The sequence below is a fragment of the Schistocerca gregaria genome, chromosome 7, assembly GCF_023897955.1.
Source record: "Schistocerca gregaria isolate iqSchGreg1 chromosome 7, iqSchGreg1.2, whole genome shotgun sequence".
Taxonomy (NCBI): Eukaryota; Metazoa; Arthropoda; class Insecta; order Orthoptera; family Acrididae; genus Schistocerca; species Schistocerca gregaria.
In genome coordinates this window covers 487,621,572-487,649,258 of record NC_064926.1, presented here as the reverse complement: position 1 = coordinate 487,649,258, position 27,687 = coordinate 487,621,572, and the positions used below count along the sequence as shown (strand labels likewise).

At 39.3% G+C, this 27,687-nt stretch overlaps 1 protein-coding gene across 2 annotated transcripts; it reads right to left on the bottom strand.

Moving 5' to 3' along the window:
- LOC126282152 (E3 ubiquitin-protein ligase UBR2) lies at nucleotides 1-27,355 on the bottom strand. 2 transcript variants are annotated; one of them, XM_049981665.1, is made up of 3 exons: nucleotides 27,169-27,355; nucleotides 26,810-26,982; nucleotides 1-9,985 (listed from the first exon to the last, which is right to left on the bottom strand). In XM_049981665.1, exon 3 carries the CDS (start codon nucleotides 9,981-9,983, stop codon nucleotides 4,617-4,619), a length of 5,367 nt encoding a protein of 1,788 aa, XP_049837622.1. In that variant the 5' UTR covers nucleotides 9,984-9,985; nucleotides 26,810-26,982; nucleotides 27,169-27,355; the 3' UTR covers nucleotides 1-4,616. The 2 variants fall into 2 exon arrangements, with proteins under 2 accessions (XP_049837622.1, XP_049837623.1); XM_049981666.1 differs by lacking the exon at nucleotides 27,169-27,355 and having other exon boundaries at nucleotides 26,810-27,162.
- Between the last annotated feature and the right edge of the window lie 332 nt (nucleotides 27,356-27,687).

Genomic DNA, 27,687 nt, shown 5'->3' with positions numbered 1-27,687 from the left:
TAATTACAACAGTTTTTATTTATCACGCAGTAAATAAAATTTCAACAATGAAGAATACAAATATTTTATATTAACAAATAACAGGCAACTATGTACAGGCAACTAAATAAATTACAGAAAAGTTAAATTAATGGAACACAAAGAGAACACAAGTAACTAGAGTGGAACCAGACACAGCTAGAATGAGAAAAAAATGAGATGAAAATTCGGATGGCAAGTCTCCTAGGGACAGCTTCTTTCTTTTTAAACACAATGAATTGCAAATAATACCAGTACTGGCACAGTTAACTATTTTTATACACAAACTACTGTTGAATGGCATAAATCAGGAACAAAATTTTCTTTAACATAAAGCCCATAAACATGTTACTGATAAGATCACATTGATTTCATACTTAATCAGTTTAAAACTACTTGACAGTCATGAGGACACTGGGCAAAAAAGGACAGTAATAGGGGCTGTTAGAAGGCAGAATGGTAGGGAAAAATGACAGACTGAAAAATAGATTGCTCAAAACTCAAATGTCATGAACACAAAATGTAAAGGAAAAGAATCCCTCAAGTTAAATTACATCAAAAACAAGATACAAATAGCATTTGCTTATTAGGCAGCAGCAGACAGTTTCTGTCATCAAGCAAAAGATAAGGTAAGATTGCAGAACATCAAATTATTCAATGATAAGTAGTATTGTCATCAAATACTACAAAGGGAGAGAGAAGAGGGATATGGACTTTCCTCTCACCCTGTCTTCATCTGTCTCTTGATTTGGAGTTGTGGACAACTTTTATTCTTAAGTACTCCCACTATACCAAACTTTTCTGTCTTCTAGTGGATGGTTCTGGAAGCTAGTCTTTTGCATCCATCAACTGACCTTTTAAACAGATGTTTTATATTTTTAATGTGCTTGAGTATCAAGATGAACAGTAGTATTATCGATAAAGTGTGATACATTTCATGTCAGAGGAGATAATGATTCAATGCAGAAGACCAGTGATCGTGAATAACGCACACTATAGCATTAAATGTATTGAAAAGGAAGAGAGAAGACGAAAGGATAAAGAACAAATGCCAATATATAGAGAATTATAAGAATACAAAAGTTGATAAATGAAATCATAAAAAAAGCACCAGGTATATAGTAAATACTTAGAAAGCAACGTGAAACTGAAAACTAAGCTTATAAAAATGCATTCCAATTTCTCCTGTTCTACAAAAAAACTACATTCATTAACAAAGTAGTTTGTGTTGGAAGTATACACTACCACACTCATTCTTCCAGAGTCTTTTGGTGGTCACACAACAGTAGTGTGTTCCTTATAGCTTTGCTCAAACAATGTTGAACAATATACCCAGCTTTATAAATATTTTTTCTCTTGAAACATTGCTGATTCTGACTGGCAACTGCTTGAGACAACTAATCACATTATGTAAAAGGCACTGTCACAGAAGTATGAGAAATGTGTTAGGCAAACATCATGGATATCAGGGAACAACAAAAACAGACTGAATGGATAATAGAGTGTCTGCACAAAATTTCTATTTTGGCTAGGATGTATGATGATGATAATGTTTATGTCAGTCATAGCTGAAAAAAGGTAAAATTGATCATAACTAATTTCAGCCATTACAGGCCACCTTCAAAGTCTTTTTGATGTGCCTTTCAGTGACTTCGTACCTCTACTATCTGTCGAGTTGTTAGGTTTCCTTAGAAATTCCACCAGGCCTTCCCATATCCAAGTAAAGGGAGAAATATACAAAATGAGCTACTACATATTTCGCTTTTATGATTTACAAATCTGAAGATGGCTTCTGATGGTTGAAATCACTAGTAATCATTTATACCTTCTCAGAGCTGTAACTGATAAAAATAATTGCATATCATAATCTTGGGCAGTCACAACATGGGTTGGATTTTACTGAACTGTTGTTTTACACGAGTTTTAAGTCGGAATGAGTCATATTTTGATTATATGAATATTGTGATTGCATAGCTGTGGTGCAGTTGTCTGATGTTTGTGATTTCTACATGCTTTTACACAGAACTGAAGATTTTCACTGCTGAACGAAACTTACTTATCTGGACCTTTCTCAACTAATTCAAGACTGAAAAGTAGTTTGGAATAATTACTAATAACTCATTAACAGTATATTTATCTTTAAAATAAAATACATATGCCCTCTGTCAGAGAAAGCTGTAAACTAATTCTGAGTCTGTGATAAAAAAAAAAGCATTAATCTGTAATGTCAGACACAATGCAGCAGTCAAAACAAATTCAAAGATAATCAAAAAATAGCCAGTGGCACTGCAGCAGAAATATTTCTGCTGGGAGAATGAAACTGAAAATAATAATCTATGTGGGTGTAAGCAGCTCTTGTTGCACACCCTTTTTCGTATACACTCCCACCCCCTTCCAAACTGAAAAGTCAGTGGCAGATCCTAATATAAAGCTATTTTGTGAATAAACACCAATAGAATGCAAATAGCTCCCTGAAACTGGATGTTTTATCTCAGCAGCCTTTCAAAATGTCAGGGCATTATTTTTCACAATTTTTGGATGGAATAAGCAAGCTAGTCACTTCAATATGACAGATTCCCTCAAAGTTCTTCAAAATGGAAGTTTAATGTCACTAAGATTCTCTCAATAGTTTCTAGGGCATGTCACAACCCAACAACCCTTCTTTGCAATTATTGTACCTCCAGAACCATTTACTTCACATACATATGAAAATTCATTATGCAAAAAATGCCTCATATCTTTTGCTTTCAGTCATGCAGCCACATCCACTGTAATACTGCGTGTTAGCCATTTAAGAAACAATATGCACTGTGCAGCAGTTCCTTTGGAAGTTCTCATAGGCATTTTACAATGGTGTCAACACAATGGAACTCACTGCACACTCAACAAAACATTACTTCCATGACCAATTCTGTAGTTCCCACCCCTTTCTGCCTTTTTCTTTTGCTGTCATACTTTCAAACTAATTTTTGATTTATCTACTTCCTTTCCACACCCACACAAAATTCCTATCTATTTTTATTTGCTGTAGCTATTCAATCAAATACAGTAGCTGCCATCTCTCTAGCAATATTTTATTCATTTCTTCAGTTTGTTGTGTCCACTGACCCTGTGTTCTGCATTGTATTCTATCTTTGTAACTTCTGAAGTTCATAAAACATAGAATAAAATATTTGCTTTCAGAAACTTCTGCCATATCTCCGTGAACTATGTCCAAGAAATGTTTGTTTTTACAAGAATTCATTAACTAGGCAAAAATCTCATTGTAAGCTCCATAACAAAAAAGAATACATGTTTATATTACAATCTGTCAACAAATAACATAATTTCAACTAACACATAGCAAAGTTAAATATTATGCAATTATTCAGTACAATTCCAAAATAACGAATCCTGAGTTTCAGCCCTCTATGAATGGTTTTAACCACAGTTTGAGATCTGTTTTAGTTCAACACTTCCAGCGAAATATACCGAATCATACTTGCACAGTAAGTACAACCAAAAACCTATGTTTCACTTACTATTAGTTTCAATGCAGCCATCAGATCAATAATCACTGTACATGTTTATAACAAGCAAACAGGGTATTGTACTGGAAAATGCTGACCATGAAATTGGCTTTCAAACTAAACATTCCACACATGAGCAATATAATCTAGACAGTTTAAACCACCTGTAAGCTATGTAACCAATTTTCCAATGCACATCACATTAACTCCACTAAAAAATAATGTGAAAGACTTTTCAGGTTACTAATCCACACCATGTGCTGGGGATGATACAACTGAAATTTCAGTTTACCATCACCACCAAACAATATAGTTTTCTCAATAATATTTGACCATGTATCATGTTTCATATTTATTTACATTTTGTCAATTATTGTACTGTACACGTTATCAATATGTACATGTAACTAGAAAATACTATAGAGGTACTTGGTATATCTTCAAAAGATATGCTGAGCATCTGGTGAATGATATTTCAGAATTATTTGCAGCTGCTCACATCTCTGCAATAAATAGAATATGTAAAAAGGGTTTAAAATCTCCTAGAAAACTATACCATTTAACACTGCCATGACAAGTCTCTCATTATTCACGCATCTTCATGTGGCAGCGTTCGTTGTTAAGAGGTGCATTAATAAATACTGTAAAACAGTTATAACTCATTTCTAATGATGGCGAGAGTATCACAGCAGACACTACAAACAATTTAAGACAAGAAACAATCCAGAAAAAGAAACAAAAAAATGAACTCATTAACTAGACACTTCTAAGTAAAAAATTAATTACTATTTACTATTCTGTACAATTCCTTCTTACAGCCTCCAAAGATTTTTTTGTTCTTTAAGAACAAAATTATATACACCTGGAAATCAAATTAAAAATACATTACAGTTCCAAACAGTCATATAATGAATAACATCAAAAGAACTTCATGAAACAGAAGAACAGTATTTTTTAAAATGACATTCTGCTAATTTTGGTTGCATGGCAATATAGTTTATGAAATGTGGAAAAATTCATAGTGAATGAGATATTAATACTTGACAGAAGTTTAACAATGACCTCCATAAACAACAATAATCTAAGTGACTAAAGATGTTGCCACTGTGTTGTAACAATATTAGTTGTAGACTCCAAGTGTCGAGTAATTTCTTCGTAGATACCATGACTCAACCACAACAATTGTAATTTTTTGTACCTCTCAGGGCACAATGTCAATGGGTTACCTCTTCGCAATCCCTGATCTGTCTCACCATACTGGTCTAAATAGGGTGGGGACATGAAACATCCTCGATTGGGACTGGCCAGTAACAAAATTTCACATTCACGTACACGAAGAAAAATACCGACTCCTGCACCACATTCGTGTGCATGGTAAGTGCATGCACCAACTAATGTCTTATTCAGTTCAGTTTGACAGCAATAACTCTGTGAGCACAACATGTCACCACACACTAGACACATAGTTGGATTACGAGAATCTTCACGGTCACTGTTTGGGCAAATGAAGAGTGAAACAGTGTTGATTAATTCACTGTAATCAACAGGCAAAGAAATGAGTTGGTTTACCGGCTGAGGAACTTTAACAAATGGATACTTTGATGCTCCAGACAGGTACTGCTGCACCTTCGGATGTTGACACCATCGCACAGCCAAGTCTCTGTTCACATCTCCACATACCAGTTCTGAAAGTGTAATGTTCAATCCAAGATAAGTGCACATATTATCAAAAGTGTCTCCACCAACCTCCAGCAACACCTGTGGAGCTGGAACGCCAGTCAAGAAATGGTAAAACAGGACACAACAACGCAGAAATGGTATACATGCTTCCTGCACAAGTCTGCATACTGCCTTTACTTGAATATTAGTTTCTGATGCAATTCCAGCAGCTCTTCTGACATCCGTAATAAAACCAATGAGCTTTTCAGTTTCGTCTGGTTCACCCTCTACTTCCATGCTCATTTCAGTGGTTTCAAAATCATTGGTTAACAGTACTTTTACAATGTTACACAACAACATAAGTCGAAAAATATATAGCTCCTGCAAACCCCCAGTAGGAATAGGAACAGCACCATCAGTTAAAAACAAACTGGATAGTGACAACGTCAAAGGTAAAAGCACACCAAATGTATCCCAGTCAAGGATACAAGGTTCATCATGCGGGCTTTCTAAAATTATTGTAAGTAATCTCAAAGCATGGCTGCTTATCATATCTGGAAACTTCCACGTCGTTCCAAGCACTGCTACAAGACGAATCAGACCTTCCAGGCAGTCTTGCTGTCTTGACGATAGATCACCAAGCAATGGCTTGCCAGTATCTCTGAGAAGACATTCCATAGCATGAACTGTGTATGCACAAGATTTCCATGCCATCAGAACAATCCTTGAATCACCATACTTAGGGTGTGAACCCAGACTTTTAGTGAAAGTGGCTTGTGCAAACAGTAATATGAATGTAGACAGATTTTCTGAAAACTCAGTCCTCAGGTTATTACGTGAAAATAGTGATGCAAATGCTTCTCCATCTTCCCCAAGTTCAACAACAACCTGGTGGATTGGGCACGTGTAGTAAAGTGATTCCATGACTTGTACATCCTCCTCTTCTTCCTCTCCACCTTCACCAGTTCCACCTCCACTGTCACTTGCTGAATCAGTTTGTTTTTTCTCCATACTTCTTAATGTCTTGCTAATCTTTTTCTTGTATTTTAAAGCAAGGTGCAAACCTGAGATCCATTTTTCAAATGATAAATTTGTCAAAGCAGCTTGTGAATTTGATATTAGAGATCCAACAGGAGGAACAAGTGGGCACGGTGTATTACTGAGACACTCACAAAGTGGGCACAGAAATTCCTGTTTCTCAATGTCAAAGCTTGCTGGCTGCCGGAGCCGATACGGTCGTCGCGACTCTTTGGCCAGGACATTCTCAAAGTATTTTTCCCAGCAATTACTGTGCATTACGTGACCACAAGTGCCAGTAAATGGAGCTGGCCCAATAGAAGCTGAGAGAAATAAAGGCTCGGACATTTTTTCCAGATATTCTTCAGACAGTCCCCTGTGAGTACAGAGTACTGTTGATTTTTGAACAAAAGCAGAAACAACAAGTGCTTGTCCACCAGCAGAAACTGTCTGATCTTCCTGACATAAAATGCAAGTATGTGTGCGGTCCGTTGTTGCCCGTGTTGTCTGTTTCGGTCCTAGGGCAATGGGCTGACATTCTGACTGTTCTGAAACATCCATGAACATTTCCACATTTTCTTTTTGTGAAGAGCTCTCTGCAAGAGCTGATTCAAATAACTTGGCATTTTCCTTCATAAAGTTCTTTTGCATTGCTGTCATCTGGGCCATTATTTTTGCCCTCTTCTGAGCTGCCATTTTTGCTCTCCATTCCTTTTCCTCATTTGCAGAATCTTCTGCCTGACCTACCCCCTCTTGATGCTGAGGTTGAGGTGCAGGTTGTACGTGACCAAGTTTGCGAGCTGCAGCAACTTGCCTATACTTTCCTAGTGTCCACTGTAGCAAATCTTTGTGCGCCTCAACTCTTGCACTACCACACAACTCTTCAATTAGGTTTTCAAGTCCCCACTTCTCTGCACGTTCAACAAATACCATATATTGGTAATGCTTCTGTTCTTCTTCGTGCAAAGCGTAACCTACGAGGTGAAGCACCTTGTGGAGCTGAGCTTCTGAAAAACTTCTTGCTCTAAGATTAATGCTACGTTCCAACACAGTTTTCATAATGTGCAGCATTACATCACATTGCAACAGATTTGCCATCATCATAAAAGCTTCACTGAGTGGTGGAAGAACAGGAGGAGGACAGCATTCCAACTCTCCAAGAGCTTTCCTCCTCTTCCTCTGGGCTTCTTCTGACTTTGACAATTCTTCTCTTGTATAGTGGTAAAAGAAAACATCATATTGATCATAATATTCAGGTTTCAGCTCATACACACCTTTCCCTGTTCCCTGTGCAGGCTTTTTAAACACTGCAACTTGATCAATTACCCGTTCCATCCCAGTTTCATGGTTGACATCCTCAGGGAGAGTTTTGTTTAGCTCAGAATGTGGCAGTGGTTTTATACACAGCTGTTGGATTATTTCTTTTTTTATTTTGTCATCTTCTGTAACTTTACCAACACCAGGTGTGTACCTTTCACTAACAATTGTTATAAGAAGGCCAAGGAACTCTTCAACTAAATTTATTGTCTGCCTCATACTATCCTCCTCTGGGTTTCTGAGGATATTTGTTTCAAACTGAGGATTTGCCCAGTTTAAGAGATTGAATTTATTGAGCAAATGTATGAGGAATTCATTGCTTTCAATCAATGATGCTCCCACCTGTAACAATATGATATCCCTGTCCAACATCTCCGATCGGCACTTGACATTGTGGTAAAAATAAAGCTGATTCAAAAGAGAGTAACCATTGCGACGCCACATTCCAGCGTGCACTTGAGAAATCATTACCTGTGTTCTTAGTACTGGTTCAATAATTAGTTCTGGAGTTGGTTTAGGTATATTCTTGAATTCATTACTTCTAAATTCTAAACCAAATTTCTCCAAATGAAGATGTAAGCCAGCTAAAAAACGAGATAATGGTAGATGTATAGAGACTGGCTGCTGAGATACATCATAAATTAAACACGGTGCACTGTGATCGGCCAACTCCCGCACCTCTCCAACTTGAGAGGGATCGTGCAATTTTTTTAGAGTAGCTCTGTAGGCTTTTATCAGAACTGTTCTGTCTGTACCACACCATTCCAGAGCCAATGTTATTACATGTGCAAGTTTAATGTGGAGATTGAAAGCTGATTCCCATTCAGGTTCATACTCCATATGCTGTCCAACTTGCCTGGTTATCTGGTCCATTCCTTGCATCATTGATAACAGATTAAGCAAGTACGTAACACCGTGAAGGAATCCCTTACGTAGCTCATCTGTCCATACAGTTGGCTTTGCACTCAGGAGATAACGCAAGTCATAAAGTATGAACTGGGCACGTTTGAAAGTACCATTTGATGAATTTCTTTCAAATTCTAGTTTCCCTGCTTTGTTGCATTTACGGACGCATTCCGATATAAAAGCATTCAACAGGATATACAGAACATCTTCCTCTGCTATGAGATAATGAGCCAATGTAGGGACTGTAAAGACCTGCACTGACATAGAGGCAATAGAAAATGCGTGATCGTGATCATCTCGCATGAAGTCTTTGAGGACAACGTTGTATGTCTTTGTGAAGAGTTTAGCAAATGCCTTTTTGCTCTCATACTCCATCAGGAGTCCAGAAATAATAAGACGGTGCCAGTGAGTGCGTGCAGATTTCCACAAATGGGAATCTCTGACCAAAATGCCCTCTATTATTGAAGATTCCTGATGGTCAAGCTCTAGTGCTACCTCACTGAAAACCACACGGAAGCCTTCCCCATAGCCAAGAATTTTTTGTAACCACTCTAAAAGCTCCATTGCAAATACTTGATGAGCAATTACATGAGCATGCACAACAAGTACTTTCAAAGGTCTGTTTCCGTGGCGTGCAGTAAAACGCTCAATTTCTGCTTTCAGTTCTTTGCAATGTGGAAAAGTGGAACACTTCACAACAGCACGACCTTCTCTGTCTATGTTCGTCACATAATCTATAGCATCTTTCTGTGAACATTTGATAACTCTCGACAAAGTAGTAATCACTTGTTCGAAGGTGTGAGTCTCATCATTATAGAGAACAGTGCAGTGAGTGTCAGTGTCAAAGAGACCTAATGTTCCTTCTTCTGATTCCTTAATGCTCAAATCTGAAGGCACTCTCAGATGTTCCACAGTCAACAACTGATATGCATATTTGAGAACAGCACTGAAAGTTGCACGTACTCTTTCTGCCATATCATCTGGTAAGCACTTGACAGGTTCTTGCCCTGCTTGAGAACCAGCAGCATGTATATCACAGAAAGGTTCACTTTTCCAGGCTTCCGTATCTCCACAGTCACAGCATCCACCACCGCCAGAGGTTCCCATCTTATACTTGTGGTTACGATGAGCTGACTGTTTAAAGCAGTCAACACAGAGAACACATGTTGAGTCCATACCACACTCTCTGCAGCTGTATGTCGGCTCACCTATTTTGAAGACTCTACCACATACAGTTGATCGATTTGCTGTCTGTGTTAGTGCACTAAAAACTTCTTGAGGGTCCCCATTGCAGATGAATCTTTCTAGAGGCTGAAATAAAATTTCTTGGGCCTTTGCTTCATCGTAGTTGAAGTCCAAACAATTTCCCTTAGGATCTGGACTATATATCCTCGGCACGTATATACGCCAGTGTTCTTTAAAGTGAGCACAGGACAGTATGCCCTTTTCAAGCTTTTCTGTCCACACTTCTACACATTTACTGGCAGAATCAGGAAACTCATCTAGTACTGGTTGCTCCATGTCAATATCTGGGAGAGAGAATTCCTCACAGTCCATTTCTGTAAAATGAAAATAAAACAACTCTTTAATATCTCTCTCTCTCACTTACCATTTTAACACAAACAACTACTACATAGCCAACAACAAAAATATTAATAAAGCTCATTGTCAACAAATGATGACAGCTATTTTAAGTCGAATGAATACAAGAGAAAATCTTGAGATAAAAATAAAAACAATGAATCACAAAAACTAACATTCCTACACAGTACAGATTTGTGTTGTGACTGACAATGACACTCATACAAAAAGGTTCTAAATACCATGTTATCTAACCTTAACTTCTTTCTCAAATAGCCAAAAAGAACAAGTATTTTCCTCCACATTGCATATGCAAATGTCCGATCTCTGGCTGCTCATCATAAATGAGTTCCACTGTATAGTTCAAGACATAGACATCCATGTAGTACTTCTGTTGAGACCTGGCTCAAACCAAATATTACTCCAAGTACAGTAAATATACACAGCTACCTCTTTCTGAGACATGGCAGATGTAACAGATGAGAAAGTGGAGCAGGGGCATATGTACACTCTTATGACTCACTGTGCTACACACATCCAACAATAATGAAGGTAAACAAGTGGAACACATTTTCATAAAGGTCAATTCCTTTAACAGAAAGTGTCCTCTACAAACCTTCTAAAGTAGATGGGTTTGCTTTCTATGAAACTGCTCTTTCAAGTCTTGACGTACGAGCATATAATTATAGCTATGACACTAACAAATTTTCTATAAAAAGTCCTTCCACTGCAAAATTTATGCAAGTGCTTCTTTCCAATGTGTCATTACTTCATATTGCTCCTACCCATCATACACTCATAAATATATTAGCAATAAAACCTCCAGATTAATTTGTACCTCTCAAATATCTGCACATGACATAATTTTCATGACGTACTCACTTGAATGTCCCAGAAAGAAACCACAACTGACTACCAGCTGAGATTTTGAATGCATTAATTTATCTGAACTTAAAACAGAGGAGCAAGAAATAGTTTGGGAGTTGTCTTGGATTCACTTTCTGACATAAATCCTAAACTGCATGGATTTACTAACAAACTTACTCAACTATGACAAATATGCTCCCTTAATGACTGGAAAAGTAAGAAGGAAACACCCTGGCTAACTGAAGAACTTAAACAACTCGTGAATCTCAGATGTTGCATAACAAACAGCACCCAATGCCTGAAAATCATACAGCTTAAAACAGAAGTGGGGTAGAGTCAGTCAAGCTGTGAGAAATGCAAAACTCAAGAATGCCCATTATTAACCATCAACAGAAAAGACTAGCTGCCCTACAGAAAAATCTGTATGGTCTTGGTATAGGCAAATTAAAATCTGCAGCTGACTTAATTGTCCCAGATGGAGAACTGAACCAGTATTTCTCATTATCTATAACCACAAACAAAACAGAGACTCATGGATTATGTCTAAATGACGAATCTTATTACTGACCTACTATAATGAATATCTTAACCACAAGTGTTTCTCCCAAGTCCTCGAAACTGGGACTAGTTAAGCCACTACCTAAAAAGAACATTACCACAGAACCCTCTAATTACTGACCTATTTGCATTCTTCCTGCACTGTACACAGCCTTAGAATATAAAATGCACAACCAGCTGACAAACTAACCAACCACAAACAACCTACTAGACGAATACCAATCAGGTTTTCATACACATCACAGCACATCTTCTGCCTTAATAAATGTAATACATGACCTAAAGTGTCCATGGATGCAGAAGAGGCAACTATCATGTGCTTCTTAGACTTCAGCCAAGCCTTTGGCATTATTGATGACTTCAACAGTTCACTTGCCAAACTTAGCAGCCTCCATTTCTTGCAAAATGTAGTGCAATGATTTCACTCATACCCAATGTCTCACCAGCAAAACGTCATGTCAGGCACCACAAAGTCACAATTGAGAAAGGTAGTATCACACATCCCAAGGGTTTGTTATTATGTCCCTCATGAGACCAGTGAAGGATAGGTCCTAATCAGATCAGGTTAAATAAACACACTTTTAGCAGTATGCATGCACCTGATTTTCATTAACATGTAACTTAAGCCACTTCCTTTGTTTCACACTTTAATGCATAATGATACAGTTAGTTTTTAGAATTAGAAGGATACAATTAGATATAAAATTAAAAGGGAAAAAAATGCTATAGAGTCAAAATGCAGACCACAGCAATTCTAAAAATAAACAGCCATAGTGACAGTCTAAAGAAAATCTTTAAAACCAGGAAGATCATATTGATTCAACAGTAGAACCACCTGGTGCAACATTGAATATATATATATCTGAACGTTCACCCTTTTATATAGTAACACAGAAGAATGTGAAACATATTAAAGACTGAAACCTCAACAACCAGTAATTCCAATGATAAAAGGAGGAATAGTAGAAAGAACACCAACAAGGGCGTCATTATGCGTACAACTCATTCTCCACTATTTAGAACAATATTTCTTCAAGACACAGCCCACCAAAGAAAACAGGTGTCAATTTTTGCCAACTAGGACACAAAAAATTGAAATTGCTTTTTAAAAAAAAAAAAAAAAAAAATGGGAGTGACTTGTTCTCTCTGGCTGTGACACACTTTACCATTGCAAAGTCATTTGTTCCTAGGTGGGCCAAAACAATTTGCCATTTGTCAAAGTTGCTTATGTTAGTGGTTTTCATCATTCATGGCTCTTATCATCACTACAATGTTTCTCCATTTGTTCTGCTTATACATTTGCCAAACTGCTTTACAAGCCCAAAAAGCCACTACGCAGCATTCAATCTCACAATGAGCAGTGGTCATAACATATTGGGGTCACCAGCGTCTGTACTTAGTAGAACAGATAATGGTGGGAGTGACTTTCCATGCAATACAGTCTCTGTAAAGAAACCTCAAATTAAACAGTGACTACAATACAACAGGTTTAAAACATAGCACATGACTATAGACAGACAAATGCTAAAAGAAACACGTTCGATTGACAAAAGTTTTGTGCACAAAGCCTTCAATTACAACTGTAACAGGACCTTATCAAAACATTTCACAAAAAAAAAACCAAACAAATATTCATCATATGTAAAGACAGCCTGTGGCACCAAAGTTCATGTCCAGAGACTCATAGATGACAGGAACAGAAATTGAGGGTACCAAAGCAAAAGCAGAGGTATTCAACTCTGTTTTCAAATGTTCTGCAGTTGGATGGTCAAGACCGCAGTTTTTCAAGTTTTGTAGGGGCCATTCTGTGAGTATATAGTTGGTTACTTGTCACACCCACATAGAATGCTGCACAGAAATTGCAGCAGAGCTGATACAAAACACAAGTGCTTTAACATTTGGCTCTGCTTCTTACAGTGCAGGGCTGTGAGTGGGGGGGGTAGTGGATGCGCGTATGGGACAGGTCTTGCACTTGGGTCAACCATAAGGGAGTGATCCACAGACTGCAGGGTTGGGATATGGATGGAAAAGGATATTCTGTAGGTTGGGTGGGCAAGGGCAACAGAAGACTGGGTGATGTGGGTACCGTATCCCTCATCACAGGACAGGGCAAGAGGGTACTCAAAGCCCTGCACTAGGAAGTGGCTGAGCCAAAAGGCCAGGGTGATAGTGGTCAGTGGCTGGTTAACAGGTTTACTGGTGTCACGGGAGGAGATGGCATGGGAGATCTGTTTCTGAATAAGCTGGGTCAGATACTGCCTGTCATTAAAAGCTCTGGTAAGGTTTTCAGTATATTTCGACAGCTTCCACATTCCAGTGCAGGTGTGGCATCCCCTGGTGGAAGGTTCTTGCAGTAGGGTAGATGACACCCCAAGAGGCCAGTTTTAATGCCAAGCCAATTAGGTGGGCTAACATGTGTCACACATTATTTCTGAAAGAAGATGTGTATTTGCAGTTCTGCTAGGGCAAAGGACGGGTTCTGGAACTGGAAGATACAGAATGAGCAGAGATTCATGGTTGGATGGTTGAGAAGCAAAAGGAGTGACAGACAAAAGGTAAAAAAAAATGGTTAAAAAAGTTGATAAGTAAGAAGGTAAAAATTTATGGTTGATGTGTTATAACAGAAATAAATGGTCGGTACTGTAGTGTGACCCATGAATGATGGTGGTCCACACAGGTCAAGCCACCGACGGGGATTGCAGTGTTGCCAATTCCAAGAGACAGTTGGGTAAGCAGGAAGAAAGCATGCAGCCTGCTGATTACATCCCTTGCTTACCATCACTATCAGCGATGACAATTCCCAACAAATGGAATAAAAAACCTTTACAAAAACTTGCTATGATCAAATTTAATGTCCACACTGGCTATGACATTCACAGCAGCATGCTCAAAACACTACTAAACACTCATCATCCATCGGAGAATGCACGATGGAGTGCAGAACGAGGCTAAATTTGACTGCCATCATTCATGCCTAACTATATGTAGAAAACAATATGGGAAGGTTAATGCACAAATCAGGAAATATTTCAAAGAAACAAGAGTAAGTGGGTCATAAATTAAGTTTGATCACAAATTGACAAGCATCATGATTAATAGACACACATGATGATACAATGCGATAGTAAAAATGTGCGACTGGCTAACAGTCAAGTTGGGCAGCCGCATGGAATTACCTAGGGCCAAGAAAGAGCCAACCACTCTGATCCAACCCCCCCCCCCTCCACCCATTCAATCTACCCTCAAACCCCCACTCCACCCCTTGCTCACTAATTCCACCCTCCATATCCCCAAAAATCTGCTCCATCCTTCATGAAACACACTGCTGCTGAACAGCCATCCTCTAACAACGTTGCCAACCTTTTTGCCAAAACTCTCACCTCTGCAGAAGTCTCAGTACTTTCTCAAGGCTTTGCCTTTAGCCCAAAAACCTCAGTTGAACAATGCTTGACTTGTGAAGGTCCTCTTTTCCTTTACTTGTTCTCTCCATTGGAAACATTTTTTCCCATGTGCCCCACTGACAAGTCAACCAAAGCTACACATATAACCTTCTTTGAATCAATTCCAGCCTTCCTCCAACCATGATCCTCCTCCCCAGTCGCCCCCTGATAACCTCTCAGTAATTCCTCACTCTGCACCTGGTCTCTCCTTCCTTTCCTAAATTCCTCCCCAGTGATTCAAACACATCATGCCTAGGGAACTCCCAGCTACCCATAGTCTGATAATCAATCAGAACTATCATCCTTCCTTCAGACAAAAGCTCCACCACAGTGGTCATGAACTGTAGTGACTACAAGGCCAAGTGTCTCCATCAAATTTCTGACACCCCTGCATACAAACCTTATAGCTGTGATCTCATCCCAGAAGTGCAACAGGACATCCCCACATATCTTCCTACTGGTCATCTCATTGTGGCTGGCTGCAATGCTACCATGGTACAAATCTCTGCCTTTGTTGATCAAATGATCAAAATCAAACTACCATCCATGAGCTCCCATTCTACAGTCAAGACACCACTCATGTCTTTCTGCAGCTCCTGTCCTGTTACCTCCAGATGCATTGACGGTCACTGTGGATGCAACATCCTTATACACCAACATTCCCAATGTTCTCCTGACACCACATCCACCACCTTTCCAAGATATAATCCAGGGCAAATGCCAAAAATTCATAAACGCCCAAGTATTCAAGCATTTTATAGATTAATCGATAAGTGACATTTACAAAAAAAAATTAAGCTGATATTTTGTATTGGAAAATATCTTTTGCAAATCGGCTTCTTTAGTGGTTGGGTAAAAGCATAACTTTCTACTACTTCAATTACGTCAAAAACAACACTCAAGTTTAAAAACAGTTTATATTAACTAGCTGGCCTGTAGGTAGTATTTTTACTTATACTATACTTCTGCAAAAAAAATTAAAAAATTGTTCCCAGTCAGTTTCATGCTGCCTCAGATTCTCCTGAATCTGATTCTTCACTGATTATTGGCTTCCTTTCCATTTTGTCTTTGCTTGGACGTTCAGTATGGGTTTTACCTCGGCTTCAGCAGGATTAGGGCATGTTCCTGCTTCATTTGCTCCATTCATCAACTTCCAGATGTAGGAGAGGTGGGTTAGTTTTGCAGCTCGTTCTCTCCCTCTCACTGTGGATCTATCTAAAAGTGCCGAAGGAACACACTGTAGCAGTAGATGTAACTGATGCACCCAGAATTTTTACGGCAACTTCTGCTAATTCTCAAATTCATCTTAACCTCACCACTGCAATAAAGAATACACATGATGATTTTTATCTTCCTGAGGGTGGGGGCCCACTCCTTACACAAACTGTCTGGACCAAATTCATTGTTTCTCCTTATAATTAGCCAAGTTTTCTCTAACTTGAATAACATTTAAATACAATGTTCTCTGCTGTGCCACAAGCCGACCTAATTGCATCATATGTCTCAATAGTCTTCAGGTTACTACCTTGTACCAATGAATAATGAATATTAGCTGAAAGATGGATAAAAGATGACAAATTCTTTCCTAGCTTGGAAAGCTGGCCTAAAGCTCTGCTAACCTGCTTCCCACATTCCTATAGTAAGTTTTTCCTTCCCTCTTCTGCCCCCGCCATTCTTTCCACATCCCAATCATATACTGCATTTTTCTACCACTCTTCACTCCCCGTTTCCCCCCGGGAAACATACTGTAGCAAAATGAGGCAGGGGGGTGACACTGTGATCAGCAAGTCAAGTGAAGATTGAGGGTGCATGGTTCAGTGCACATTCCGAGGCATCAGCCATGCAGTGTTATCCATAATAAAATTTAATGCTCAAGCACAGCTTAAAATGGTATAAACGTCTTCAGAACTATAGGCACACATGCCACAATGGACTGCTGATGCCTGTCAATGAGCTGTGACATCTTAAGTGCTGGTCAGTGCCAAGGACACATGCTGTTGTGATGAGGCCTAGGCCTAGGCCTGGTCACCCACCAGAGATCAACTAAGACAGCAGCAGATGCTAACCTAGTCAGTGCAAAATTAGATGCTTGCAGATCATCCTTGAAGACCTATCAGCGAAGGAGGGTTGGCTGCTCACCATCTTCACATCCACGATATCCCAGTAGGCAGTAATGGCTGACAACAGCTGTGGTATGCATCAGTTGGCTGCTCCTCGGTGTCAACAAGCAAGTACCAGGATGACCATGATCAATCAGCATGTCATTTCACTGAAACTCAACAGCCTGTTATTCTACATGGTTCTAGCAAGGATGGACGGAATGGTAGACATAATGTGTTCTTGAGGTCCAAAAGCCTCTCTAATGGGTCGGGCCTGTGTCCATGACGTAATGGCTCTGGTGGAATGAGCAAATTTGTCCTCATTTATTGGACTCATCAGCACTCTGCCTCGCCATGGTAATTTCAATAATACTTCTGGATCACTGACCTAAGGTCTTCCTGTCTATGTTTGGCTTCATGGGCCACTTTATCGGTGAAGTTACATGGTACTGCCTCACAGTGCCTTGGTTAAGTAGCACAACAGTGCTTTTGTTTCTGTATGCCCTGTTCTGAGGTCTGTTGCACGTCAGTGGTAAGTCATGTTGACATAACAATTGATGCACCTGCCCAGTGCTAACTTAGCTCTGTTCCGAACTGGCCCATTAGAACTTTAACAAAATTTTAAGCTTGCCAAATAAAATTATTCTGCTGTGCAACATACCTCCAGTATTTCAAAAAATTCATACAAAATTTTGCATCTGCTTATCCTCTACATTACTTCACAGATCTCCTTACATAAATGTACAACGTGAAAAACTTTGTTGCTCGAGGGAGCTGACTCACAGGAATTGTTTCCCAATTCTGTATTATCTTTCTAAAAGTTTTGTTTGCTACGCCCATTTTTATAATCATGTTCATTTATCCTTATTTCCTTTTCTTACAAGTTATACTAAATTACAAGTCCCTTATTCTATTATTCTCGATTTGTGCTAGGTAATCACTCAACAAGTATTGTCCATGTTGGGTCGCAAGTCTGGAGGATAAATACTTTTGAGACAAAAGTACACAAATTTCTAACACTAACATGGCAAAACTATTGGCCGTAATGCTTACAGGTACCACATTTTGGTGTTGGTTCTCGTGGTACTGTTGACTATGTTGCAACATTTGCCCCATGGAAATTTTGTTTTGCTAAGATGCTATCAGTGCATCCAATTAATGCACACTATGTGATCCAAAGTATCCAGACACCTGGCTGAAAATGACTTACAAGTTTGTGGCACCCTTCATCGGTAATGCTGTTGGCCCACCCTTAGCCTTGATGACTGCTTCCATTCTTGCAGGCATATGTTCAATCATGTGCTGGGAGGTTTCTTTGGGAATGGCAGCCAATTATTCACGGAATGCTGCACTGAAGAGAGGTACCAATGTCAGTTGGTGAGGCCTGGCATGAAGTCAGTGTTCCAAAACATCCCAAAGGTGTTCTATGGGATTTAGGTCAGGACTCTGTGCAGGCCGGTCCATTACAGGGATGTTATTATCATGTAACCACTCCACCACAGGCCGTGTATTATGAACAGGTGCTCGATCGTGTTGAAAGATGCAATCGCCATCCCCGTATTGCTCTTCAACAGTGGGAAGCAAGAAGGTGCTTAAAACATCAATTTAGGCCTGTGCTGTGATAGTGCCACACAAAACAACAAGGAGTTCACACCCTGTCTATGAAAAACACGACCTCACCATAACACCACCTCCTTTGTGATGTACATGTCCCTTCACGTTTCCACTTCACTATCACATCGGAAACAGTGGACCTAAGGATGTTTAGGACAAACAATCTCCTGACCACATTCAAAGTCCGTGAGTTCTTAACTAATTCACAGTCTGGTTGTAACTTAGGAATCATGACATCAAAGGGGCACAGCATTTTTTTTCCTACTGTACATTCCTCAAAAGTTGAAAACTGTACCAGTATGCACTTAGTACACACAAACTATGTAATTCAAATATTTATCCCAGTCTATATGACTACTGATAACATAAAAACTCAACATTTTAGAGATTGTATTGAGCACTTATTCTGTTCTGCCACGAGCTGTGTATGAAATGAATATGACATAACCGTTTCATTAAGTCTGACGTAAAATTTATATCCTGATCTGTAACTAAGGTATCAGGTACCGCAAATTTAAGTAGCCAGTTTTTACAAAAGCCTGGGCTACTGTACTAGCCTGTTGATCAGAAATTGCCACTTTTTTTAAGAATCTAAAAGAAATTATCTTCTCTGTACATATTTATTTCTGGTGGGTATCCTATTAATAGGTCCTACAATATCGAGTCCAACCACTTAACTTTTGCCAAGGGCATTTAGAACTGAAACTTTACTGCTTAGCTTTTCCACATTTCTGTGCTTCTTGCCTGGTGTGTGGACCACCTTTTAATTAAACTCAGTGCCTATCTTGATAATCAACTCGACAGGTCTTTTAGCCAACAACCATTGTAATGAAGCATGATTTGTGCCAAGCCTAAACTTCCATCTGTATAAATAGCAATGAAAGTGCACTATCCCATACATCTCTGCTAACATCATCTTTTCCATGGTGGAGAGATAGGCTCAACTTTGTTTAGTTGCCTTTACGATTAGCCCTCCTGGTTGTTCCTGCCCACCAATGTTATGGCTCAAAATACAACCAACCGCCTATTGCTGGCATCACAGGAGAGGATAAATCCCTTTCCAAAATCAGGAAAGACTAGTATCAGATCACAAACTAATGCTGCCTTCAGTGCCTCAAACACTGCTTGACATTCTGCCAACCAGTGGAATTTCACACCCTTCCTCAACAACAATTCAAGGGTTCCAAGATCTGTGAAAATTCTTCATGAATTTGCATTAATAACTGCATAAACCCAGGAATGACTGTTGCAGTTTTGTTGTTTGTGGTGCTGCGAAGTTGCTGATTAGCTCTGTTAGGTGGGACTGGTTTGAACACCTTTTCACTAGTCACATGTCCAAGCTAGTTTACTTGTGTGTATGCTAAATGGCACTCGTCTATGATAAGTATCAGATATGCAGATCGCAGCCTCCTGAATACATTTTCCAAGCATTTCACATGCTCTGGCATACCCTTTGAGAAAGTGTATATCCAAATATACCATGAAAAATTTTGGCTTTAACCCATGTAGATGCTCACCCAATAATCTTTGGAATATAGTTGGCACATTTTTCAGCCCAAAAGACTTTTGTGTACACTGGTAATGTCCCCATTGGATCATGAAAGCAGTCTTTGGTCTATCCTGTGGGACTACCTCCAGCACGTGTTTCCTGTTTCTGAGACTCACTGTTGTAAAATACTGGCACTGGCCTACGTTGTGTAACGTTTCTGTAAAATTGTGAATCAGATATGTATCCACCACAGTCTTTGCATTTGGATAGTGATAATTGCAACAGAATTTATATTTCCTGGCATCATCTGTTGAATTTTGGCACAATGAAACCATCTACGTCCCATCCCATGGACTATCACTGTAGTCTGTAGCACATTTCGCTAAATGTTAATTACGGGTTGGAAGGTGTCTCACTATGCAGTACGGCTTCCTATAAACTGGCGCATTGTTGCCTGTAGGTATATGGTATTGGATAACTGGTGCTGCTAGTGAAGGATCCTTTCCATTAAATAAATCCACAGACCATAGTAACGAAACTTCCATTACCTGCTCACCATTGCCATGAAAGTGACTTAATTTTTCTCATAAAGCTGCTGCATTGATGGCTTGCTTGCAGCTCTGGTCCATCACTTGACCTAATAACATCCTTCTCATCTAATACCTCCATTGTAGCCATCATTAGGCCCTTCAACAGCTTAACCAAGTCCCCACATCGAAGTTATCCAGGCTTATGGGAACCATAAACTCATACCAAGCAATATATTTTATCTGACTTTTGATTTTCCTTTAGTGGCTCTACCACAAGTAATGCTTCCCGTGGCAAATATAAACAGAAACCCATGTTAACTTCACCATGCCTGCTGGTACTTTAACCATGAGAACTAAAGTTAGACATGTGTTCACAGTTTAGTCAGCAACACCTTCACAAGGGGGTGCACCTAGTAACATTGCCTCATTTGCAGCTGTATCCCTCAACAAAAACAAAGTCACACCGAGTTCCACTATATACTGCAAAAGATCTGTTTTGGCATGATGTCTGCTGAGACAATCTAGCCCAAGAATTGCTAAATTACTCTTCACCTATGTATGGTAACCATATATTCCTGGAAGTCCCTAGTTACAATACTAACCCTGAGCCGCATCATACCCTATGACACTACAGTGTTATGAGCCACTACATGCAATTTGTAGTGTGGAGGATCTTGTCTCCTCTTGCTTACAAGATCCAGACCAACAACTAACATGTGCATATCTGTGTCCACAAAAAATTTATGTCCCTTGCCTTTTCACAGCCTGACAAGCAGCATTCCATCTGTGCACCTATTTGTGCAGTGTCCTGGCCTATTGGGAATCCTTTCCGATGCTAGAAGCATTTAACAGCTGCTTATGTTGCCGCTGCTTTTTCTTCCTATTCTTCCCATAATCCTGTGCACTTAAAGTATTCAGGTGGCCGAGACTGATTCCACATGTGAACTTTATGTCCACTTATAATATTTCACTTCTACAGAAAAGTCGTCGTCAATATGTGTTCTAGTCGAAATGTGAACTCCCTCTAGTTGCACTGCAGCACTAAGAGCCACAATTAGATACCCAGGATTTTCCATTATCACTCTACATGACATCTCTGCTGGGATACCATTTAGAGAAATGTCCAATGCTCTATTTTCGGCTTCCCACAGCATGACTCTGCCTCCAGAACTTTGTGTCAGGTGTTATGTTTGCACACTAATGCTCAGGAGCCTACCCCAAACCGTTTCTACACCACCTTATGTTTCTGTGCTAATGTACTTAATTTTTCCTGGATAAACATTATGCTTTTCTGCTTTTGATAACATCCCTGTAACCACCAGCTAATGCTGGAATGTCTCTGCCTTACTGAGAACTTTGTGGTATTATATGTATGTCTTTTCTTTGGCTGCCAATCATAAATTCCTACATGGAGAGTAATCTCAATTGACCAACCACTCACTGAAAGGTGTTGTTAATGAAGCTGCTGAAGGATCAAAAGAAGGGGTCTATTATTTTTGCTTCCTCAGATCCTGACTAACTGCTGAACTGCAGCTCGTAAAGCTTCTACCTGCCAACATGATTATGCCTTTCCCTGCTGTTGCTGGATATTCAACCCTGAAAATACCTTACCTGCTCCATCAAAGCTGCAATAGTCTCATCGTTGGTAACAGAATTGTGTCAGGCACTTTGTGTAATTTTCTTCTGATGATTACAACAAAACAGAAAAACTGTACCACCAACACGAACAATAACAACTCACAAATCTTTCCAACATATCACCACCCAATGAGATTCAAAACAACCTTTTAAGCATATGTCCAAATCCCTTACAAGCATCACACATAAATGACACAGCCATTGTACATGGTAGCATCTGCCCACAAAGGTTTCAGGACTTAAAGAAGTTTCCCGACACTTCCTTGCACTGCACTGGTAGATCAACAGGCTTTTCTGATTTAACTGTGAGCTACTGATGTTTCTGCAAACTGATATGGACAAAAGCAAAAACACAGAAACAAACTCCAAAGGCCTTCAAACAAAGAAAAATACCACTGATCATAACACACTGCACTGGTACTGCTAAACGGTGCTGTAGATGTAGCTCCATTACCACCGAAGTGCTGAGGTGACAGCCAATTCTGACACCAGTTCAAGAATATCAGTACACGAGAGGACCATTTTAGATACTAGTTGCTGCGACACACGGCAGTGGTATGTCGTGATCACGAAGTCAGATGACGAGTGAGGGTGAATGGTCCAATGCACGTCTGGAGGCATCAGTGATACATTGTTACCTCAAATAGCAATTTTTCATGGAGCAGAGTTTATAAAGATATAAATGTCTTCAGAGTGGCAGATGCACATGCCATGATGGAATGCTAATGCCTTGTCAACAAGTTGTGGTGTTGCCACCACAGTTCAGTGCCATGATCACATGCTGTGCTGGCGATGGTAGCAGAACATGGAAGGTGTGTCCCACCCAGATGTACTGAAATGACCCAGGGCAGCTATCACCTTAATGCCCTCAAAGACAGCCTGTCGTGTGCTCAGGTGGAGATTGCCAACTGTGATCCAGGATGCCCATTGTTATGAGGACTAGACCCCAGTTATCCACCACAGAAATTTGATCAAGACTGCAGCAGATGCTCCCAAGTTGGCCGGGAAGCTGTGTGGACACATCTCACATGGATGGTGCAAAGATGTCTGCTTGCAGATCATTCACTAAGATTCAATGGTGGAGGAGCAGTGGCTGCTCACCAGTCTTCCCATCCGTGATGTCCTATTAGACAGCAGTGGCACACAACAGCTGGTACGCATCAGTTGACTGCCCCTCGGTGTTTCAAGTCAGCATGCAAGTATCAGGATTGCCATCGACCAGCATTTCGTGGTTTTACTAAAACTCAAAAGACTGTCATGCTCTCTGGTTTTAGCAACACAGACAGAATGACAGCATGACATAATGTGTTCATGAGCTCCAAAAGCCTCTCTATTTAACAAGTTAAGCATGTGTCTATGACTTAGTGGCTCTGGTTGTATGAACACATTTGTCCCCATTTATCGGACCTGTCAGTATTCCATACATCACTGGTAATTTCAATAATGCTTCTAGGTCACTGAGATCAGTTCTTTCTGTTTTTATAGTGGTGTTCAGTTAATGAAGTTACACGGTGTTACCTCACAGTGCCTTGTTAAGTTACACAGCAGTGTTTGTGTTTTTGTCTGCCCTGTTCCAAGGTCTGTTGCATCAGTGGTATGATGTGTTGACGTAATGACACACAGCAGGCCAGCACTAACTTACTCTATCCTGAGCTCACCCATTAGAACTTCAATAAAATTTGAAGCCTGCCTGGTAAGATCCCCACCACCCCTTTCCACCCTTCTATTCTTCCATTCTCCCTCTTCACCTCTCAGCAAGTCTCCTTCCTCCCCCCACTCTTTCTACCTCTTAAATGGTCTACTTTCTGAATTCCTTTCTTCTTGTTGTCAGCCACTGTTTCACAAGTCAAAATACCTGTCTCTCACCATCCCACTACCCCCTCCTCACCTTGTGCTTCCTTCCCCACCCCTTTCCTTCCACCTCCATCTACCCAGGTAACTGCCTTCAATTAATTGACAATCTTGCTGTCATCGCAGGGATGTGTGAATGTGTGTACTTTTGCTGAAGGAAGAGCAAGAGCTCAAAAGCTAATGTAAATGTTGAGTGTTTCTATGCGCCACACTTTATGTATAATTACATCCAGTAAAATGACAAACATCTGAGTTACAACTGGCAAGAAGGGTGTTTCTGAAGAAGAGAAATTTGTTAACATTGAGTACAGATTTAAGTGTCAGGAAGTCTTTCCTGAAAGTATTTGTATTGAGTATAGTCATGTATGGAAGCGAAACACAAATGATAAACAGTTAAGAGAAGAAGAGAATAGAAGCTTTGGAATGTGGTGCAACAAAAGAATGGTGAAGATTAGATGGGTAGATCACTTAACAAATAAGGAAGTAGTGAACAAAATTGGGGAAAAAAGAAATCTGTGGCACAGCCTTACTAGAAGAAGGGATCGGTTGGTATGACACATTCTGAGACATCAAGGGATGAGCAATTTAGTACTGTAGGGAAGCGTGTGGGGGGGGGGGGGGGGGGGGGACTTAGAGGGAGACCAAGAGATAAATTCATTAACCAGATTCAGAAGGTTGTAGATTACAGTAGTTACTCAGAGATGAAGAGGCTTGCATAGGATATAGCAACATGAAGAGCTGCATCAAGCCATTCTTCAGACTGAAGACCACAACAACAACAACAACAACAACAACAACAACAACTGGAATTCCGCCAATTCATATAAATATCTGGGAGTAATAATTTGTACGGACATGAACTGCAGTGATCTTTTAAGCTCAATAATATTTAAAGTAGGTGAAAGACTTCACTTCATGGGTTGGATAGTAAGGAAATGCAAGCATTCTATAAAGAAGGTTGCTAACAAAACAAATGTGAGAGCCATCCTACATTATTGCTCTTGGGTCTGTGATGAATACCAAATGAGACTAACCATGGATAATAAACAAAGGAGAAAAAGGGCAGCACAAATGATCACAGGTTTCATCGACATATGATGGAGCCTGACACAAATGCTGAAAAACCTGAATTAATAGATACTTAACAACACACGCAAGCTATTACATGAAAGTCTACTTAAAATGTGTACGGAAAAAGCTTAAAATGGGCAATCTAAGAATATACGACAACCCACTACATATTGCGCTCATAGATATTGCAAATACTAGAGTAGACTAATTACAGCACGCACAGAGGTGTTGCGATAGTAATTCTCCCTACATTCTATATGTGAATGGAACAGGAAGAAGCCCTAATGAACGGTGCAATGGAGGTACCCTCTGCCGTGCATACAGTAGTATGAAGAGCTGAATTACACCTACTTATGTCAGATGTCGGCTTTGACCCATGTTTTAATGATGGTGTGGTGGGCCACGTAATATAAATTCAGAGAGAGAAACAAAAAATTACAATGCTATTTTGTCTTTTATATTAATTTTTTTGGAATGTAGGTTGTGGTGACACACTGATCTGTAGCACAGACCAGTGTCTAGGTTAGGTAGTATGGTGACAAATGTGATATCATGAGAATAACTATAATTCTTATTATTGTACTTATTTTATGGATACTGAATTTTTGTGAGTAGTTTACGTGCACCATTTTGGCATTATGGATCAAAGAAGATGTGTGGTATTGTCTGGTTCAACACTTTCTAGAAAAGGAAGAGCACACAAAGATAATGGCCTTTTTGATCCATGCTTCCTGTAAGTGCCTTACTCACTATAATATAAACATACAATTAAATACAAGCTAATTGTTACATTAGAGTAAGCCGACTTTCCGTATATTACAAAACAAGTACACCATACTTGAGGTGGGCAAATGGAACCACACAATAATTACAGCAATCAAATCTTAGATACAAATGATACACATCTCTAAGTGTTTTATCTTTGAGCATGACACTGGTTTTCAGCGGATTTAAATACTGTCAAAGCAGCATATCAGACGTAACAAAAACCTTAAATATATATGTCTGAATGAATCAATTTGAGTATTTCTGATCTTCGGCAAGTACAAATTTTATGTAATGGTCATGCCAAACTATTTTGCAACGAGTGAGAAACATACTGCAAATTACGATATTTTTCCTCATAAGGCTGTTTACCTGATAAAAGCAGTCTGCATGAAAAATCAAGCAGGACAAACGATTTAATTGTGTTTACTAACAGCGACGTTTATAACTACTTAACGTACACGAGGTGACAGTAAAAAGATGTACATTTTTTATCACAAAATATACCCCATTCCTCCCTTACGTATTAAGTTTTTGACATGTCACTCTGCCAACGCGAGTGAGTGACCTCTCATCTGCATTGCTCTTTATTTTGTAAACAGAGGAATCTTAATAGCTATCAGAACACAGATTACACATTAAATAATTGTCAACGCGACTTGTACTTTCTTTACAATCAACGGCAGTCAGTTCAACATATGCCATAATTAACTAGCGCGTTATCCGAAATGCACAAATACAACATCCACTGTGACAAAGTATTGACATTAAATCAATACGTAATTTCAATAGCAATTAATGTCGTTATTAGTATCAAATTATAAATAAACACTCAACTGACGAATAAGTTTCAGCTACGCTGTATTCGTTTTTTACTTACCCAGTCTGTCTAGTTAAATCATCAACATCAAACTGTAATAAATATTCTTGATACTGACTGCCACTTATTTATTTACTCCGTCAAAAATTATGATAGTACATGTTTTCTTATGAACGACGCACAAAAGAGTATGAGTTGACATTTGCTAACTCTTCAGCTGACATGGAAGCAATCTGCGGTTAAAAAACAAGCGATGTCAGTGTGACTAAATATAAATTTCTCATGGTCGTCCCTTGAACCTTGACATATTCGTGTTTAATGACAGCGAATTTACTCATGTTACATTTAACAATCAGTAGTTACACTGTAATCTCTATTTAAATATTTATTTTCGCTAAGAACAAAGAATTATTGCTTACCAAAACATTGGGCTCCTAGTTAACAATCGTAAAAAAGAAATTATATCGCAGGATTAAAATTGAAAAAGTATAATGACGATGTTGTTTTCGCTTTTTGCATTTTTTGTCGTAGTTCTGATAAGTCGTGGTTAACTGCTTCAACTTTTCACATTACGGTGCGTTCGCGTAATAGTGCTGATGTTGGTGTGCCTGAACATACTAACGAGTAACGACAGTAAAACAGCGAAGAAGGCGCTTTCTCTGTTGTGAATTTAGATGAGGTGACAGATATGTAGGGTATAAAGGTATTACATTTTACCTTCATATGTTGTGACAGTGGAGAGAGAAACAATAAGCGAACACAATGCTCTGCAATTCCAAGCAAATAAAATTGATTCCCGAGTAGCTAAGTAAATAACAATGGTAATTTACTGGATGACGGTCCATATTTTATGTTCCTGGGCATATGGATAATAAACTGAGATGGCACAAGCATGTGGATACCTGAAGCAAGCAACTGAGTTCTCCATACTTTACACT

What these genes read in the sequence shown, in the direction of transcription:
- LOC126282152 (XM_049981665.1), bottom strand. Translation starts at nt 9,983, where the DNA reads ATGGACTGTGAGGAATTCTCTCTCCCAGATATTGACATGGAGCAACCA.